We start from the raw sequence: 21,009 nt of genomic DNA, 5'->3' as shown, positions 1-21,009 counted from the left end.
AACAAGTTCAAAGCTAAAAGGCCAAAACCAAGAGCCCAAACTGAGTTTTAGGAGCCAAGAGGAAGTGCATAGCTGACTGGTCCTCAGAGTCAGGAAGGCTTGGGCTATATATGCTGATAGAGGGGAGTGCCGGTAACAAGTCCAGTGTACCAGGCTAAAGGAATAGACTCACTAGTGGCTGGTATCAGAGTGGTGAGTTTTCTCAAATGTTTCTTACGTGATAGGCAGTGAACTCACTGTTCTATAAGGTTTATTTCAAGCTGCTCTGAAGTACACAGGGTTCTTAATCAGAGCTAGAATCTGAGCTTGTGCTCATTAAATACCTGAATCTGAGACTTGTCTACTTTAAATATGTTTTAGTTAAAGGGCAGGAAGTCAAACTTAATGACTGATAGCTCCAAAAACCATACTAAGGTATGGTGCCAGTGTTACAACTTAGTGGAATTTGCCTAGTGTGTTCCTAAGCCCTGGGTTCAATTCCAAGCATCACAAAAAGAAAAAAAGCAATGTACATATGATATGAGGCAGAGATAAAAACAGAGAAAATAAATTACCTTCCCAAATTTATATATTAGAGTTATACTGAGTGCACATTGGCTCATGTTAGGTGCTAGAAGAGTCTTCTGTCCATCTCTGTATACAACTGAAACAACTGTGCCTAAAGATAATTTAAAGAAAATTCTGTGCTGTGCCCTCAGATGATTAAAGGTTTGGAAAATTAGGAAGATGAACGAAGCTCTCAGGATCATTTCCCTGAATGGAAGGTCGCAGAGTTGCCAAGTGTCTTCAGGTGTGTGCAGAGCTCTCAAGTCTGGCGTGCAGCTGTGCAGGGGAGTGGGGTGGGGGCACACTGTGTGTAACCGTGGTCCTTTGTTTAGTGAGATTTTAGAAAATAACCCTGGCATTAACCAGTTATTGTCTTGAGCTTCTTTGTGGAAAGCTCTGGCCTTCCTCTTCGAGGTCTTCATGTGATCCATTCAGCATAGGGTGATATGAGGGAGCGGGTGTATTAGAGGACTCTCAAGGTCCCTTCTAGCCCTGAGGTCCTATTATTATTGAATATTTATAGAGCACCAAAATTGGCTCTGTTCTTTTCAGAGACCAGAATTACATTCCCTCCCTGTCCAGTGCTATCACAGTCAAAATTAGACAGATCAGCAGTGCCTTCATTGCCAAGTCAGGTCTAAGTTCATGGGGCATTTGTCTAAGTGCCTGGTAGTGTCTGTTCTCCTCAGAACATTAGAGGGTGGCCTGCGAGCGCAGCAAAGGATGTCAGGTCAGCGCTACAACATCCCAGTGAGACTGGTACTGATTTCCTCTGGGAATTTCTATAAGAGAAATAAATAAATTGTGTATTCTGTGATAAGCAATCTGATTTAGAATTACTGTCTTCAAAACTTGAAATAAAATGGAGAAAAAGATTGTGCCTCATTGTCAACATTTCATACATTATATGATATTCTTCTATTTCAGAATGATGATGTTCAATGTCTCTGACATGGCTTTAGAATCCACACCAATAAGTAAACTAAGGAAACAAAATAATAGTACCAATTTACAATACTGCACATAAACCCTATGTAGCATATATATCCATAGGAAAAATTACACTTAGAACTGCCTCAATTTAAAATAAAAGATGGTTTTGCATTTCTGTTTAAGACTGTTACTTACCTAAAATGCAGTGTTTCTTTGATAGTCAGCTCCCTTGCACCCCACTCTCACCAATGATGTTCTCACACTTCTTGTTTAGTTTCAGAAACTACTTGACATTAATGTTAGGCATTTAAAGATGTTTGTAGAATGATACAAAGAGCATGGGTATGTACTTTACCTTGTTTACATATCTTAAAACCTCTCTGTATGTGCACATGCCTGTATAATGTGTATAAATCCATTCGAGTAAGTTGTATGTATCATGCATCTTCTGTGGTTCTTCTCTGGGGGAAGGGATCAGAGTTGCTTCTACTTTTGTTTTATAGAGATATGGCCTGGCTCCAGCTCAGCCTGGCCTGGAACGAACTAAAAAAAGTCTAGGCTGGCTTCTGGCGCTTGCCTCATCCTCCCCAGTATCGGCATCACAGCAATGCACCACCAGCTCCAGCTTACTGTTTCATTTTAAAAGGGAATTTCTAACTCCTCAAAATAAAAACAACTTTTGTTCTGTGGCTCAATTATTTTTTAGTAATTATTTTATTTCATGTATATGGGTGTTTTGCCTGCCTGTATGACTGTGCCTATGGAAGCCAGATGGCAGCATCGTACCCCCAGAAACAGGAGTGATGGACAGTTGTGATCTGCCACATAGGTGCTGGAGATAGAACTTAGGTCCTCTGGAAGAGTAGCCAGTGCTCCTTTTCATTGTCATCTTAAGTACTCTCAGGGACTTCATATACTTGTGTATGGACTTTATTATTCTCCTGTCCCTTAGAAAAGTTTTAAGTCTTGATATAAGGACTTGTTGCCATAACACATAAGGCCCACTGAAGGATTTTGCATAGGTCTTATCCTATTACAAGCTTTATTATGGTGTTGTGACATGCTTTTAATAGAAGAAAACTCATTTTCAGAATGTAGATATTTTTACTTTAATAGTTTTATATAATAAAACTATATGGACATAGTTGAATTTGTTGCCCTGGAAACTCATTTTCTGTTTCAAGTGTGAAAGGCTGAATTCCTGTGTTTAATGACTTCTTTCACAGTAGTTTATGTTTCTTCAATTCCAGAACTGAGTTTCACTGAAGGAAAAGTTAGATCCAGAAAGCAGGAGTAGCTCCAGTAGATCCAGAATGCAGGAGCAGCTGCACTAGATCCAGAATGCAGGACCCTCTGCACTAGATCCAGAATGCAGGAGCAGCTGCACTAGATCCAGAATGCAGGACCCTCTGTACTAGATCCAGAATGCAGGACCCTCTGCACTAGATCCAGAATGCAGGAGCAGCTGCACTAGATCCTGAATAATGATGTTGTATAAAGGACACCATAGAGCGAGATGTTAAACTGCTCAGATTATTGATGGGGAAATCAAAGTTCTTCTTATTCCTAAAACTTTGTTACTGTATGTAATTGCTTATTAACCACTTTAATATTTAGGATTAACATGTTTTGACTAAATCACCTCTGTACATGCTTCCAAGTTGTCTGAGACACTGTAACTGTAGTGAGGTCAGTTCATTAAAGCTTTTGTTTGATTTTGTAGACATTGACAATACAGAGCTAGAATAAGTTTAGGCTCAAGAATGATGGTTTCGCTCCCCTGATTGTTTGCTAGCAGCAGCAGCACCTCCATTTCTGGGTAGCCCCCAGGCCGAGGATGAGCCTACAGTACAGGGCCGTGTCCCCTCCTGTAGCCAGTGGTCGAGGATGAGCCTACAGTACAGGGCCGTGTCCCCTCCTGTAGTCGGTGGCCGAGGATGAGCCTACAGTACAGGGCCGTGTCCCCTCCTGTAGTCGGTGGCCGAGGATGAGCCTACAGTACAGGGCCGTGTCCCCTCCTGTAGCCGGTGGTCGAGGATGAGCCTACAGTACAGGGCCGTGTCCCCTCCTGTAGTCGGTGGTCGAGGATGAGCCTACAGTACAGGGCCGTGTCCCCTCCTGTAGTCGGTGGCCGAGGATGAGCCTACAGTACAGGGCCGTGTCCCCTCCTGTAGTCGGTGGCCGAGGATGAGCCTACAGTACAGGGCCGTGTCCCCTCCTGTAGTCGGTGGCCGAGGATGAGCCTACAGTACAGGGCCGTGTCCCCTCCTGTAGTCGGTGGTCGAGGATGAGCCTACAGTACAGGGCCGTGTCCCCTCCTGTAGTCGGTGGTCGAGGATGAGCCTACAGTACAGGGCCGTGTCCCCTCCTGTAGTCGGTGGCCGAGGATGAGCCTACAGTACAGGGCCGTGTCCCCTCCTGTAGTCGGTGGTCGAGGATGAGCCTACAGTACAGGGCCGTGTCCCCTCCTGTAGTCGGTGGCCGAGGATGAGCCTACAGTACAGGGCCGCGTCCCCTCCTGTAGTCGGTGGTCGAGGATGAGCCTACAGAACAGGGCCGTGTCCCCTCCTGTAGTCGGTGGTCGAGGATGAGCCTACAGTACAGGGCCGCATCACCTCCTGTACCAGTGAGTGAGTGCGGCCTTTGAACTTCACTGGAGAGCCGAGCTCTGATGACATTTAATTTCTGCTTCTTCTGCTCTTATATTTCATCATTTTAAGCTGCATGCTTTCTTGATGTTCACTACTGCCAGAAAAATCAGGCAATATTAGTTCTAAGAATATTTTTCTTTCTGAAGCACCTCCATTCAGGATGTGTGATCTATTGTAATTCTTATTCATTTGAAATACAGCAATTTGTTCTTGTCAGTAGAGGGTGGATTTGTTGTTTTAAATTGCCAGGTTTTGTTTTTGTTGGCATACTCTCCAATACAAATTGAGTGGCTGACAAACATCTATTTGTCTGACGGTTCAATCTGGATAAGTGCCCTCGGTTGCCTAACAGTACAATTTGGGGTCTCAGAGATAAAAGCAACCTGAATACCAGGATTGCAGCAAAGCTTTTTCATGCAGATAACAGAGGTAATCCATATTCCTGGGGCCTGCAAGTCACACAGAGGGAAATATGCATGTGTATTGTCTCATATGAAACAGTAGGTTTTCTGCTCCTTCATAACCAAAACAGGATAGCTAACTCAAGAGAGTAATAACAGCAGATATGAGACATTCCTAGACTTGAAATGAAAGAGGAACATGGTATTGGTTTCTAATGTTGGGACACATATCGTATAGTTGCTTAGCATTTTCCCATAGCACATTGGATTTTGCTGAATGAATTTTTCTGTTTCAAGATTGTTATTTTGAAATAAGTTACATCTTTAGGCTGTGACTTTTCTGTAGCTCTGATATTCTGCTTGAGATAGGGTTGAAGGGGGCTTTGTTTCTTCCCTAGATGAAGAGGTGAAACTTGTTCCCTATTGGCTTACTGTATCTCTCTAAAAATGTGAGTCTTCCTGTAGAAATATCTCCCAAATGAAATTCATACCATTAAAAAAAAAACCCCGAAAAGATAAAATGTGTGATAGCCACAGTTATGAAGAAGGAATTGATTGAATGCCAAAGGTAACAGACATCCTTGAAATATATTAAAGAGACCAGGTAGAGATACTCTAAAATATAAGGGTTTAATTGCTACAGCCTGCTGATTGACAGATTAGAAAAATAAAGGAAAGTCTGAGGTCATTTTCCTGTGTTTATCTTAGAGTATCCTGTGCAGGACATCCCTACCTATTGAATAAAAAAAAAGCAGGAGGAATGGATATGGAAGAAAGATAATGCCACAGAACTGTGCTGAGCTACGGATACCCTTAGGGAAAGGGTTCTCAACTGGTGGGCCATGATCCCTCTGGGGTCACATATCAGATAGCCTGCATATTAGATATTTGCATTATGATTCATAACAGTAGCAAGACTACTGCTATGAAGTAGCAAGAACTAATTTTATGGTTGGGGTGGTCACCACAACTTGAGGGACTGTATTAAAGTATCACAGCATTATGAAGGTTGAGAACCTCTCCTTAAGTTAATTTCTAGTAGGAATTGGATTTATGGGTAAAAAAATCTTCCATAGTTTCTAACTGTAAGACTCTAACAGGTAAGACTCTACAGATGAACAAGAGTGGGCTAAGGATGAAGACAGCATTTTATGGTTAGATGGAGAAATAGTGACAGTGGAGGGGACTAGACGGAGACTAGGCCTGGGCCTGGGGCTCTTATGGAGGCTGCTGCTGAGGAGCACATTGGTGAAGCACACAGTGATAACAGTGCTGCATCAGGAGTCGTCCAGGTCAAGGAGACTGTAGCCAAACCTTATAGATGTTAAACAGCAAGAGAAATAAGGTAGTACTAGATAGTATAGATAGTAACCAAAGAGCAATCGGATGCAAGTTCATGTCAAATGAGTGAATGTTGGTTAAGTGGGCACGCCTCTCTCCATCATAGAATACCAAGCAATTAATACAGATACACTGTCATGAAGGAGGTGGATCAGTGTCCCTGTGTTGTAAGCATGGCTTGTGGAGGAGCATAATGGAGCAGCTTCACAGTAGAGAAGCTGGACGAGCACTGCTTCAGCCAGGAGATCAAGAGTAACATCAATAGAGGCAGGATGGGAACGGGAGACAGACAGACAGACAGACAGACAGAGACTGACTCTGGGAAATAGTAAGGTGGGGAGATTGCCCACCCAGCCTTGGAGGAGTCAGACATATGAAACTGAGAAGAGGTAACTAACCATGCCACAGACATAGACGGGAATAAACGGGTTAGTGTGAGTTACTAGCTGGTTGGGGAACAAGCCAAGCTTATGACCTAGACATTTAATTAATAATTAATAAGCCTAAGAGTCCTTACTTGGGAACTGGAACAATTACAGAAATATAAGAGGATGGACATGTAACTCCTTAACTATAACAACCTGGATGTGGGTTAAATGAGAACTCTCTCTTTTCATTGTAACTTTTATATAAATCTAAAACTATCAGAAATCAAAAGGTTATTTAAATAAACAGAGCCAGTAGACCTTGGCAGATAGTGAACCTGTGGGCATCCCGGGAACACTGGAGGAGGGTAGGACAATCTTGTTTGCAAGTCCAGGAGTGACGGTGACAACAGTAGGTGGTTACTGCACCTAAGCTTTACACAGCCACTGTGCCCCGAGATTCAGATCAAAAGCCTGTGTCTCCCAGGCTCAAAATCTAGATCATAGACATGCCTTCCATTTCTGGACTATAGTTTATTCCAGATTAAAAGTCTAATTGAAAACAATAACCAGGTTACAATAATGCCTAACATGATGTAACTCTCCCTTGTACAACTGGAACACACAGACAGTAAGCTTAGCTGTGTAAGGCTTTGCTCCGAGGTCACCACTCCCTTAACTCCATGACTACCCTAGAACATGGCATGTGGCTCCATTCTACTTCGTGGAGCCCCTTAGGGCTTGAACCATACATCTTGTATTCAGAGCACAAAAATCTATGCTAGGCCTTTTTGAGACTGCTTTTGTCCTCTTCTTCTTCTTCTTTTTTTTTTTTTTTAAGATTACTTATTTATTTATTTACTTACTTACTTACTTACTTACTTACTTAGAGTACATTGCAGCTGTCTTCAGATGCACCAGAAGAGTATTGGATCCCGTTACAGATGGTTGTGAGCTACCATATGGTTGCTGTGAATTGAACTCAGAACAGTCACTGCTTTTAACCACTGAGCCATCTCTCCAGCCCAAGACTGTCTTTGTCAATGCAATTAATTTGACTCTCTTCACCTTAGTCTCAGGCAAACTCTTCAGACAAGGGCAAAAAATTAGTCACATTCTTTATCAAAATATTACAAGAACAGTCTCTAGGCTACATACTAAAATTTTTCTCCTCTGAAACCTGTTGAACAAGGCCCCCACAGTTCAAATCACTCTCAAGAACACTATCTTCCATGCTCCTACTAGTATGTCCCATTAAGCTCCACTTTATGCAGTCCACTGCTTTCTAAAACCTAAATGAAACCAAATTATAGTCATAATCTGTCACTGTAATACCCCACTCCCTGGCACCAACTTGTGTCTTAGCTTGCCTCGTTGCTGTGATAAGACACCATGACCAAGACAATTCTTATAAAGGCAGCCTTCAATTGGGTCTGGCTTACAGATTCAGTCAGAAGTTCAGTCTCTTATCCATGGGAAGCATGACAGCATGCAGGCAGACATGGTGCTGGAGGAGCCAAGAGTTCTACATCTTGATCTAAAGGCAGCCAGGAGAAGACCATCAGCCCAAGTTTGGAAATGCTGCAAGAGGAAATGAAGAGGTGAAGGTACCTGAGTCGTGGGCCTGCCTGTTGTGCAAATCATTGTGTGATGTAGCAGCAATGTGGTCAACATTCCTAGTCTAAATACAAGTCTATTTTAACCATGCACAGCCCAGAGAATTCTTTTTCCATATGGATCACATATGGATTTGTATGAGCCTCTATGTTTATACATATACACGTAACCTCATAATGGGCATATAAATATTCACATGTGTATTATATTCTATACTGGTTAGAGCTTAAGTATAGGACCCCACAATGATGAACTTCCTCCAGCAAGGCTACACGTACTCTAACAAGGCCACACCTCCTAATAATGCCACTTTCATTGGCCAAACATATTCATACCACCACAGAAAACATTGATTTAGGACTGGTTTACACTTTCAGAGGTTTAGTCCATTATTACCATTGTGGGAAGCATGGTAGCATTCAGGTAGACATGGTGCTAGAGAAGGAGCTGAGCACTCTACATCTTCATCCACAGGCATCAGAAGGGGACTGTATCCCACACTGGGCATAGCTTGAGCATAGGAAACCTCAAAAGCCCATCCCCACAGTGACACATTTCCTCCAATAAGGACACGCCTATAATAGTGCCACTCCCTATGGGCTAAGCATTCGAACAGATGAGTTGTAAGGCCCACACTTGTTTAAAGCACCACAGTTCCTCAGTGTCAGTTACACAGAGCCCCCTGCATCATTTGTTGTTGAGTGTATGGATTACCCAAACTATGCCGTGGACAGCCTTTCAAGGGATACTAGGCATATTTCGTAGAAAAATTATAGGTGTGTGAGCTAATTACATGAATGTATGTCCTGCTTTGATAGTTGAGTTTAATAGAAACAAGACATCGGCTGCATGGCTTTTGCTTATCAGAGTATCATTTCCAGTGTGGGTGTTATTTCAGGTAAATCTCTGGAATTATTTTATTTTATACTTGGAGAGACTTTAAAGAATTGGGATTCTTTCACTGCACATTCATACAATCCAGATGCTGACACTAACATCTGTACATTCTATCATGAGCTGATTTTCTGAATGATGTAACTCAATTGTTGATTGGCAAGCCAACATGATTTAAGACACAGCCACACCATATTCAGTATCAATGTCAAAAGTCGTAAACTACAAGCGTATGTAAGCAAGTGGGGCCTTGATCCCAGCTAACTCCTATGGCATTTTGAAATACCAGTGCTAGTCAGAAACCTCAGCCCAAGTTTGGAAATGCTGCAAGAGGAAATGAAGAGGTGAAGGTACCTGAGTCGTGGGCCTGCCTGTTGTGCAAATCATTGTGTGATGTAGCAGCAATGTGGTCAACATTCCTAGTCTAAATACAAGTCTATTTTAGCCATGCACAGCCCAGAGAATTCTTTTTCCATATGGATCACATATGGATTTGTATGAGCCTCTGTGTTTATACATATACACGTAACCTCATAATGGGCATACAAATATTCACATGTGTATTATAGCTTACTCTAGAAAGCAATTAAGAAATGTGGTATAATTTATCTCATAATGTACAGCCAAAGCATAAATACCAGTTTTAAACATGACAAATATCCCTGAAAGTACAAATGAAAATAATGAGTGATTATGACTTTAAAAAATTTTTTAGAAATTTAATTCTGTTTTCCTAGTATTTCATTGAGAAGAAGGATTAATTATCTGGTGCTCTCATGCGTTTCCCACTTGGTGGTTGGTGCTTAGCTGTGGGATGTACTAGTATTTCCTCTCTGGTGGTGTGAGTGTGTTCCCTTAACCTTAAGTTTGTACTGGATAGACAGTATACATTCCTGGATCACTGAGGTGCCTCAGCTCAGAGTCCATGTAGTAGGAGATAATTGACACATGAAAGTTCTTCCCTGACAGCTTTATATTTGCATCATGACACACATGCCTGCACACACTTGAATGCACACAGGCACACACACACACAATAAGTAAATAAATATGTAATGAAAATGAGAGTATACATTCCCTTCATTGATGCCAGGTTCTGGTAGCATGTGGACCAGGCTCTTGATGTTTAGCTCAGAAGTTTAGACTAGTCAGCATCTAAACTGTCTGTCTCTTGAACAAGGACAACCATGCTTAGTGGAATAATTCCTTAAAATATTGAAACTTAATTCCTCTAATAATATAGGAGAATTATGGTCAGGTTTTTATTTTTCTAAATCATCTGCAGTTGCAGCACCATTTGTATCAGAGTTATTGAGTCAAATTATGTGGAGCTCTTCAAAGAGCTCTTGGTGTGCTGGGAAAGCATCTTCAGGAAGGATGTAGTTGTCTACTCTCTTGGTCATATGTGTGGGTCAGCTTCATTCCATACATATGTCCATAAGACATGTGTCTTATCAGTTGGTGTTCAGAGGAACATGCTTCCTAAGGTTATCACAGCCAAAGTGTTGAGACGGATTTGCATTTGTTTATAATATTTAAATCCATGCGATAGCCACAGGAAGTGATTGTTAGGATCACTGTTGTAGAGGTGAGGATAGTGATACTCCCTGACCAAGACCACTGACTTATTGAGGTGCTGGCTGTGTTCTTTCTGTGCCTTTCAGCCCTAGCAGTGTGCCGGTGATCAGGCCATTGCTTACAAGCTTGCTCTGCCTTTAAGTTACTCTGTGGTTGGAAGGATGAACCAAGCCATGGACAGATAGGAATGTGGTTAGAAACTGAGTATTTGGTGCCAAAGATAGACATATTTTCAAAACTACTAGCTGGACATTACATTGCCATGATGTTTTGTAATTAGAACCAAATAAAATTAGGTAAGACATGATGCTCAGCAGTTATATGGGTAGGAAATAAATATAATTTCATACTGTTCTGTAGATATCTCAGTATTAATTACAACATAAGCAGTTAAGTTCCTTGCAACAGTTAAATTCTTTGGCTCTGAAAGCATAGCAGGTTTTAATAGTTGTATCACCTAGTAACCATGGGCATTATTAAACATAAGGACCTGAAAAACTTGGTAGAAGCAATGGAAAATCTGGCCAGCAGGAGTAGTTTGTTTTAGAACTATGGAGAAATCTATTAACTACTGCTGCTGTAGACCAATTTGATTAGGAAGTGGGACAAGCTGTTCCTTTCATTACACCAAAACCACATTGCACTTTGTATCAATTATTTGGCTGTCTGCAGCATGTAGATTAGAATGAAGGGCTTTCTCAGTGTTTGTGACTGTTGCAGATTGCTGATTAGTAATTAGAGTCCTGAATGAAGGAAATTAGGCCAAGATTGAACAGGAATGAGAAAGTCTTAATTCAGTCATACAGATGTCAGACACAGGGCGTCCTCAACAGCTCATTCAGTAGAGCGGCATTGTACACACCCGTGGTGTTATTTGCTTCCTAAGTAAGACTCAAGTCAGATGCCTTTGAGATGCTTTCCTCTCCTGTGCCTTGTGATGTGGCTGTATGGCCATTAATTTAGTGAAATATCCTGTCTGCCAGGTGTGGGAACTAGCTGATTTTATTGTAATACCAGATCATTACTTAATTCATATGCAACCAAGCAAGCACATGGAAAGCATTATAAATCTATTTACAATGTGGCTGGTCTGATGATAACATTGCATTAAATTCCCAGGTGAGGCAATTTAAGCAATTGCTTTGCCATGTGCACGCCATGGAAATTAAATTCTCATATTCGCTTTAGTAAGAACCAACCTCATTGTTATGTTTTGGCTTGTGGTAGGCTGTGGAACCCTCATTCCGGTTGCAGATACCGTGTGTCCCATATAGAGTCGTACAACGGGCAATGCCAAAGATGACAAATTTTAATTAACTTAATTTTAATTAATTTAAACTAAGCTAATTCATGTTCTTCCCTGTTTTGCAGTGTGTGTTCACAGACACATGGAGCTTAGTTGGGAAATGTTGAAGTGTAGGTTAAGTAAGTAGCTTATTTCAAGCCACACTCCTAGATCAAACTGAACAAGTGTCTCTGTTCCAACTTGGCTTTAAGGAAACCATCCAATCCATACACAAGTATCCTGTTCATATCAATGCATCTCTTTACATCTGAAATTCTCACTTTTATAACTGCAGACTCACTTTTGTCATCATTGTAGAGTTGAGAGTTGTTTAGAGAAGCTAGGTATCTCCAACTTCTACAGGCAGACAGCTCTATTGTTAATTTGCCATAGTTTGGTCATATCATTCTGTATATTTTTCAGCTGTATTTAGTTTATTTGAAGTATGAAGTATAAATCATAGAGTAAGGTTTACATAAGCACATAACTAAAGTGTGTGAGTGTGTGCATGCATGTGAGTATGTGTGTGCACAATGTGTATTTGAAATACTGTCAGTGGAAGCTTTGCACCTTATTGTATAGGTCAGGAGCTGCAGTAGATTACACACTGCAGAGACCTTCCGACTTCTCCTGAAGCCACACAGAGAGCACCGGTAGACAGTGGTAACTGACAACTAAGACTAAAAATGTTGACAATTTCTTGATTTGCCTGGTTAGCTTATGTATAGAAGTCATTAACTATTTATAAAATGCATTATGAATTGGGCTCCTTCAAACTGTAGCTGAATGTGTGACATTTCCAGCTCAAATTCTCATGCTTGCATTGGGCTAAAGTACAGATTTTATACTCTTAATAATAAAGTAAAAATATTTTAGGTTTATCAAGATACAATAAAGGTTCCAGTTCATTATCTTAGAATCTTCTAGTGTAGAATATTATGTAGGTTTTTAAAATTCCATAAAAGATAACATGATTTATTGATGTTTTAGGAACAATTATCCTTAAAACATGCCATTTATCATTGAAAAGAATTTCATCTATATTTATTTTTTTAGTTGTTGCTTTTTAACCAGTGCAGTGATGATTTCAAAGACTGAGTTATAGTTAATTACCTATAGTCAGCTCGTTAAAAAATTCAAATATTAAGAAATTATGAGAAAATGCCAGTGTTGGCCTTCTAAGTATAATTTGTAATAAAGAGTAGCTTGAGTTTGTTTTATTTTTGGAAAATGGAACGAACTCTAGTGCAGAGTCCCATTTTTTGCATTATTGTGCTGTTCTCGTGGGCGTGGGGAGTTATTTCTGATATTTGCAATGAAATGTCTTTTCCTTCCTTAAGTCAATCCTGCCAGGGACCACTTTGTTATGCTCAGCATATCATTTGCTTAATTACATCCAGAAAAGCCTTCCAAGACCAGCCACTAAGTCCCAGTGGTGAGGAGTGACTTTCTTAGAGACCACCCTTCAGCTGTGGGTGCATTCTCCTCTCTGGCAGAGCCAGCATTCTCTTAATTGCTGCTTTTTGTTTGAAGTATACTAAATCTAACTAAGAACATAATGTAATTGAACAATCTATGCCAATTTGTTGGTATTTTGGTGAAAAGGGGAGAAAACAAAAACAATGTCCATATGATATTTTTGCATCCTGTGGAATGTTTGAGTCCCCCGTTGTGATGAAATGAATAATGTACGAGGCAGCTCTGATAGTGCAGCCTGTTGGAAAGGTTCATTCCCTTTAATGCTGTAAATGCTTTTGCTTAGCTGGCTTGAGACTGTGATGGTGGGGATCTCCAAATGGGCAAAGAGGTTTGGTGTGATCTAGGTATTGTACTGAGATCATGAAATGAGCTGACCTTGTAGCTTAGCGTTTTGAAATACTTTCCTGTATGAAGTCAGTAGAAGTGGGTGATCCATAGTAGCTTCAGCAAGACAAGCAGGCTAAGCATATGCTCTGTGTGGTAAGAAAATAGCTGCTGACTTCCCAGATGAATGACTGAGCTGCTCCTGAACTTCTAAGAGATAAAGAATAGATGTCCTTACCACACACCAAAGACTCACTCACGTCTCTTAATTTGTCCTTCTTCCTGTAACACCACTGTAGTTTTGTTTATCTACTAATAGAGACCCATTGCAGCTGCTGAATTTTAAGACAGATATTGTGGCAGGAAAAGAGTGTTGAAGAGGGACATTGGGCAGGCAGGGTGGTTGTCTCTGTCTTTTTTATAGGGAAGTATTCTATAGCTCTGTGTTGTTTTCCTGAGTCTATCCAGAGGTGATGGTTTAAGGACAGAAGAAACTCTCAGCTGAGCATCAGGACCTAGAGATTCTAGTCTTAGTTGAAGGCGAGTTAGTTAGAATTCTACAAGACTGCATCTTTTTCCTAAAACAAATATCTGGGTGGTGTGCATGTTTATTTATATTCCAGTAAGCCTTTTAAAACTGGATTCTGCTAGATCCACCATATCATTTGCTTAATTACATCCAGAAAAGCAGTAAACTAAATTATATGCAATAAAGCAAATTCTCTTTTATGTTCCACCCTTGGGAGAATTAAGAAAGTAGTAAAAAAATTTTTCTGTGTTTTGTGTTTCAGACAAGGCACCTACTTGAGAAAGACTAGCCTTTTTAAATGATCTGAAACTCAGTGGTTGTTCCTGTCTGTGGTTCCTTTAAATAATATGATTTTTAAGGTATAATGAGCCAAGTAAGACCTTTGCTCATGGACTGCCATAAAAATCTATTGGAAATCTTACTGTTGCCTCCTGCGTATGGGTTACAGGTAGTCCTTTGAAACTGCTGTAGTTTTTCCAGATCACAGGTGCGTGAGGAAGAACATTTAAGTCCTAGATAGATTATAGAGGCCCAGGAAAGGATGCAAGCCTCCCACCTCCACTTTCTAATTGAGAAGCAGAGATGGCAGCCTTAACTAGTGAAGATGCAATAGGGACCAATAACCACACTCAAGTTTCACAACTAATTTTCAGAAACTCCCAGCTTCGCAAAATGTGTACGTTTAGATAATTCATGAGTTGCTTACAGCCACGTCCCTCTGGCTGTACAGGTGAGGGCAGGGTCCTCAAAAAATACAATTTCATTGTCAAATGTTGACTCGTAGCACACTACCTTTAGTTGCTCGAATTGGAAAATATATTTCCTTTACTAGTGTCTTTCTGACTGTCTGCTCCCCCTCTCCCCTTTGTCCCCCCTTCCCTCACCCACGTTACTTTTCCTTAGGCCATTATTTATAAAGGAGTGGGAGACATTTGAATTACTGCTAGCTGGGGCGTGTCTCTGCCATCCCTTCTCTTCCTGGATAGTAACATCACATGATGAAATATAGATGCGCTCGCCCAGGCACCCCAGCATAGAGTTGGCGATATGAATATTATCCTAGAAGTAGACATTTTTAGAGCTCTAAATTGTACAGTGCATTTCATACTGAAGACTCCCCAAAACTCTTGTTTTAATTACAATTTATGAATTTAAAAAATATAACTGCATTTTTTCAGGTTAGTGGTTTTATTCAAACAATATGCATAAGTAAATTCTAATCTACTTCGGAAAAGTAATAGAACTTGAACACAAAGCAGAAATTTCTTCCAATAGTGGTATTTTTTACAAAACAGAAAACCAAAGTTCTAATTTCCACTAAGCTTGTGGATTCTGGAATTTGAGTTAGGTTTGCATATCTCTGCCGGTAGGTTTCCATTAGGGGGCTCCAGAGGGTTTGAGATGGTCCTCCTTGATACCCCAATGCTTGGATGCAAGCGTTTGCTTTATAATGTTCATCCTGATTCTTTCTTTTTTTGTTTTGTTTTATAGAAAAGGTCACGGATCGCCTACAGTGACGAAGTACGGAATGAGCTCCTGGGGGATGCTGGGAATTCCTCAGAGAACCAGGTAGAATGCTAATGAGGAAGGCCCGGTGGGTGGCTGGAGGGTGGAGAGGTCACAGGCACACTGGGCTCTCAAGCTGCTCCCCAACAGTATTAGCAGCTACTCATGTGGAAGCGACACTGTTTAATGCAAAGCTGGAGTCTTAATCAACTTCAAAATGTTTCTCGGAGATCTCACATTTAACCCTTTACCTTGTGATCGCTGCCTGCTATCCTTTAAAAAAACTCTTTTCTTCTCTTTTCTTTATTATTTAGTACTTAAGAAATAACTTGAAACACACTGTTTGCAGACAAAGCCAAGGTCTTACCTCAAACACATGTAGGAGGAATAAAAAAGTACACAATGCAGCTTTGATAGGAACGCTGCATAATTAAATCAACACTTGCAGCAAAACAAATGAAAGTAAGCTTTCAGGATTCCGCAGTGCAGCCCCCAACTCCTATTGTGTTGCTTCTTAAAAATACATTCACCAAAATGCAAATGCTAGCCCCAGTGTGAGACTCTTGTGGATACCCAGGCTGAGGGCCCGCCCTGCTTCTGTCAGATGACCAGTAACAATAGTGGTGGGGTCAGTTCTGCTTGCACCTTAAGATCTGCATACAGAAAAAGATACTTGATACAATTTCTTCTTAAAGGTTCTTATGGCTTGTATGTCGCTCCTCATTGGACCACACAGTCCTGCCATGAGTCTAATTAGCATCCTACTACTGTCATTGAATTAATGCTGTAGACATCATTATGTCACGCAGGTATGACATATATGACTTTTAAAAACAGTGTTTTCAGACCCTTGGTGTAGAACTGAATTTAAAATGTCTGGGCCCGTACTCCATCCAGGGTGGGCAGAGGAGGGCTGAAGGGGGTTCTCACACAGCCCTGGGGACTGATGGGTGACGGAGAGCATCATAGGCAAGAAGTGAATGCATTTACTAAGGCAGGCCTTCCAAGGTTTGCTTCTCTACCTACATGAGCCACGCACCGAGTAAAACAAACTTGTGATTAGACAGGAAGATGTAGCACATCCATCTAACACGCTACAGTTTGCAGGATGGACTTCCCATTTCAAGGAGTTTCTATTCACTGCACTAAATTCCAGACCACCTGAATGTGAGCATTGTAACTGGGAAGAAGCTGGTCTGACAAAGGCACCCATCCTGCTACCCCAAAAATGGGAGAAGAGTCACAGGCCCTGAGCTGTGTTCACCTCCTTCACGGTGTGGACGGCATCAGCCTGAGTTGAGACAGGGCCCAGATTTGACTTGTTTCAAGTTTCCTGATGGAGTCCTGAGAACGGCTCCAGGGGCTGGGGAAGAGCAGAGCTAAAGGTTTTGCTCACACTCTATTAAACAGTGTGAGTGTGAGAAGAAAGTGCTCTCTGCCTTTTAAAGTCACAAAACACTTTTTCTTAATTTTGCAAAACACAAAAATCCAACAACTACAAAAGTGTATGTGTAGCCCCCATGTCAGTTCTTTTGAAAGCTGTAGACTTTCCCTCATCTGAGCCTGCTGCCTCATGGAGAAGGGGCAAGAAGGAGGTGCCCCTGTCTAACCCAGGTTTCTGTATTGTAATGATGTAGTTCTCTGACAGATCCTTTCTAAAGCTTGTTCACTTCTCTTAATGGACATTTTATACACCCAAAATAATAGTTTTACATACATAGAAGTATGATTTTTATGCCTAAAGAAAAATATTCCACTAAAATAGATTTGAGCTCACGCTTCCTGAATATTTTGAATTATATTTCTGTCACTTTAAAGTGATTATGCAGAGACTTCTCCTGGACTTATATGAATCAAACCTGCAAATTCTGAAAGTGCTTGGGGAACCTGAAGTTAACTGTAAGGACCTGTCACTTTAATAAATACAGCACAGCAAATTACAGTCATGAGAATATGCAAACGGTAGATTATGATTCCTGAACTTTTCAGCCTAAAATTGGAATGAGGTGTGAAAGTTCAAAGAGACCATGCTAAGCTCTTTGGATAATTTGTTGCCATGCAGAGCAGAATTTCCATACCACGATGAAGTCATTAAATTCTGTGTTGAAGTCCTTTGTCACAATGTAGGGATTTAAATGTCTCTTCCCAGAGCAAACTTCCAATGTGAGAATAACTTTATTCTCTTCAGTGTCATTCTGACTCAGCAGTCAAGGCAGGGGTCTCTCTTTACAGAGAGGGTTTAAAGTGGGCTCTTCTTATATAGTTCTGTGTAGGTAAGTAGGTAGTGCTCTGAGTAGACCACCCATCATTCATATAAGAAAATCTCCACTACTCAGAAAGAAGTTTATGTGCATGCTGGCCGTCCACATGTTGGCTTCCAGGCCTTCCTGTCACATAATTATGACAGACTTTTAATATATACAGAAAGCTTGTCTGAAAGCAAAATTAGTCATAGTCACTTAACGTAAATTAGCATCTATCTGTCAGTTAAATATACACAGTGACTGTAAGGGGGAAAAGAAAATAAACAGGCAGTAGTTATGACTGCAAATGTGTGCAGTGCTGACTTCATGTCCACCGCCTCATGCACCTCCTCCATACCAGGGCTTCCTGGTGAAGGTTTGGACACGTGTGAATACAGTAGCAATTAACTTTCTCTCTGTGGTATCTATGGTGAGTTCTCTTAGACATCTACAACCAAATGTTGGCGCATGTAGCTATAATCTTCTAGCTAGCTGTGAATGAGAGTAGTTTTCTTTGGGGGGTATATTTATATTTCTTCCCTGATTAGAAATACCACTCTTTCTACAGTTAAGAATTACTCAAGTACATGTTTAATGTCCTTAGTACAATATACATCTAATTGCATTCTAGATCAACTTCTCTGTATATTTTTGGATTCATATCTGCTTTATTTAATTAAATATACCTCATCCCGGATTTAAAAAAGAAAAAGAGAAAAGAAAGAAAGAAAGACAAAGAAGAGAAAACAAAGTGGGTGGTGGGGCAGACTCTCCTCTGCACGTGAAGTGCTGAGGTCCCTTGCTTCCAAAGGACAGCAGTCTGGGCCCTTCCGTCTGTCCTCCAGCATGCAGTGTGTCATTTCTTTTAGCTGTTGGGTGCAGTGATGCCGCATTTAGAGCAGAAAGCTTGATAGTTCTTACTCTGATTTCCTTTCATGAGACCCATTCTCAGAATAGACAAAACACAGATTATAGAATAAAGCCATACAGGCTTCCAGAGTGGAGTTTGGCAATAGGGACAAATAAAATATCCTAAGTTCTTGTTTTGGATACTAATAGACTCTTGCTTGCCATATGCAAAATTATATTGATCCAATGACTTTGAGAAAATCCTACATAGATTAAAAAAACATATAAAGGATAGAATGGTTTCCTCCATGAGGAAGTTTTTGTGGAGAAGCAATGTGTAACAGATAATGATTGCTTAATTTTTTAATGCAAGGCTCTCTTAAGTTCCGATTTGGGCTTGCTGTGCATAAAGTGTGTCAAACTTCAGCTACAGACCAGGGGGTGAAGTCGGTCAATTTAATTCCGCGAGATCTGAAGAAGGTCGGTATCATTTCATACAGCCCTGGCAGAGCAGATCATTACCAGGCACGAATCTGCTCCTTCGTGCTGGGGGTTTCTAGCAAAATAAATAGACTGTCATCATAAGTTCAGAAAATTGTGTGTTCGACCCACGATAATGTGTAAAGGGCGTTTAATAGAGTTCAGCATTTATTCGTTATCTGTATGCGGACAGAGGCGGCAGTGGCGTTATCAGCTTAAAAAAAAAATTCGGGAGTTCTGGGAGTCACGTGAGGCACCTCACACACATACACAGAGAGGAGCTCATGCACACCCACCCGCCCATGCTCCACAGTGCAGTTTTGATTTTAGTCACAGCAGAAGGCTTAACCACAAGAGATTCCACTGGTTCAAACCAGCGTAAACCAGATTTTTTTTTCAGCCCACAAAGGAACAGATTACCTCTTGTATCAAATTCTGCATTCCGGGTGGGGTTGTGGGGAGAAATCTTTGTTTCAAAAAAGATGTGGATTATCATAAGCCAACATGATGGTTTTGCACACTTTCATGGCGCCTGGGATGGAGCTAGCAACTGGATAAGAGGTTCAAGTCGCTGCTTTTAGTGGCGTCTAAGCATTGTTAATTTTCAAAAAGCAACCATCTTTGTTTACTTCAATTCTTAACTCTTTGCCTAAACACCACCCACCCCACCCCTGCAAAAAGAGAGAGAAAGAAAGTTAAGGGGGAGAAAAAGATGAAGATTAGAAACCTCCCGTTACCTAGCTTAGCTACGGATCCGTGAGGAGCTTGAATGCAGCCATGCAGCACAAACAAGATAGAACGGTTTTTTTGTTTGGAACCCATTGAAAAAGCAAATGGGTAGCATTTTTAAACACTCTTGCTTACGGTAGGGCGGCATGCCCCAATGGACTCCACTGCTGACAAGTAGTTTTAAACTTTGGCCCTTTAAGTATCATAGTCAACTGAAGAATGGTGCCCAGAAAAAAGAGCCTTGCGATCAATTCCCACGTTTCTCTCTGAGATTCACTGTTAGCGTTTTTCTGCCATGCTGTTCAAATGGCAAAGAGGAAGACTCCAATGTGTGATAGGCTAGGTATATTAGGTTACGTTTTAACTTCATCTAGAGAACAAATTTGCCACTTTCCATGGGAAAAAATGAGATGCTACGCTGGGTGGTTGTGCGGAAGGGAACGGGTATATTTAAAACCGTAACTTTGTGCCTGCTTTGGACATTTGACATTTAAACTTTTGTTAAGTGCAGACTAGTCACTATACAATGAATTCTAAACCCTTTCTGTAAAGGTTTTATGACAACTTGGATTTCCTTTTATGTGTGAAGTGCTTTCCTGTAACAAATAAAATGGCAGGATGATCTGAAATGCACACTTGCCCGCCTTAAACTTGAGACTGAGACCTTAGGTGTTGAGATTCCAGGCTGCAGGGAACACAGTACTTTTATTATGTCTGAGCCATTCATAACACTTTTCTCTGAAGCAATTGCTTAATTTATTGGCCTGCATGTCACGTGTTGTAACAGATGCTATAGCACTTGGATATTTAAAAATTATCAGTTGTAGTCTTGAATGGCTGAGGATGCAAATTTCAAACCTAGAATGTAGCTTATGGTCTTGTGGCACAGGCTTCTTTTCTGAGCATTGTGAAGCTGTGGTAGTCATTTTAATAATGCAGTGAAGTTTGTGGCTTAGAATGATGTCAAACACATACCCAGAGTGGGGCAGATTTATGATTTCATGGATTCTTGGTGCCTAGGACCTTGCTGCATCTGTTATAGCTATGGAAATATAAAAGGTAGGGATTAAAATTTTGCCATAGGAGAACGAACTCACAACCAAAAAAGTGGTTTTTGATTTGAATTTAGTGAAAGCAGACCACAGAACAAACACAATAAGAGGACTCCTTCCTTTGGTATGCCCCAGTTTGTCAGATGAAGATAACTAGAAAATGAAGAAACAAAAAGTCAAATAAAAGAACACAAAATGAGTAATGTA

The 21,009-nt window shown here is 40.8% G+C and overlaps 1 protein-coding gene across 5 annotated transcripts in view; it reads left to right on the top strand.

The window, feature by feature from the left end:
* Vti1a (vesicle transport through interaction with t-SNAREs 1A) overlaps positions 1–21,009 on the top strand; it is a 308,900-nt gene that overhangs the window by 51,265 nt on the left and 236,626 nt on the right. For all 5 annotated transcript variants that reach the window (XM_052183476.1, XM_052183503.1, XM_052183483.1 and 2 more), the window contains exon 4: positions 15,435–15,512. In XM_052183476.1, the coding sequence (XP_052039436.1) occupies positions 15,435–15,512 (78 nt within the window). The remainder of the gene's footprint in view (positions 1–15,434; positions 15,513–21,009) is intronic.

This window comes from Apodemus sylvaticus, chromosome 1 (genome assembly GCF_947179515.1).
Source record: "Apodemus sylvaticus chromosome 1, mApoSyl1.1, whole genome shotgun sequence".
NCBI classification, from domain to species: Eukaryota; Metazoa; Chordata; class Mammalia; order Rodentia; family Muridae; genus Apodemus; species Apodemus sylvaticus.
This window is presented reverse-complemented; position numbering and strand designations above follow the sequence as displayed.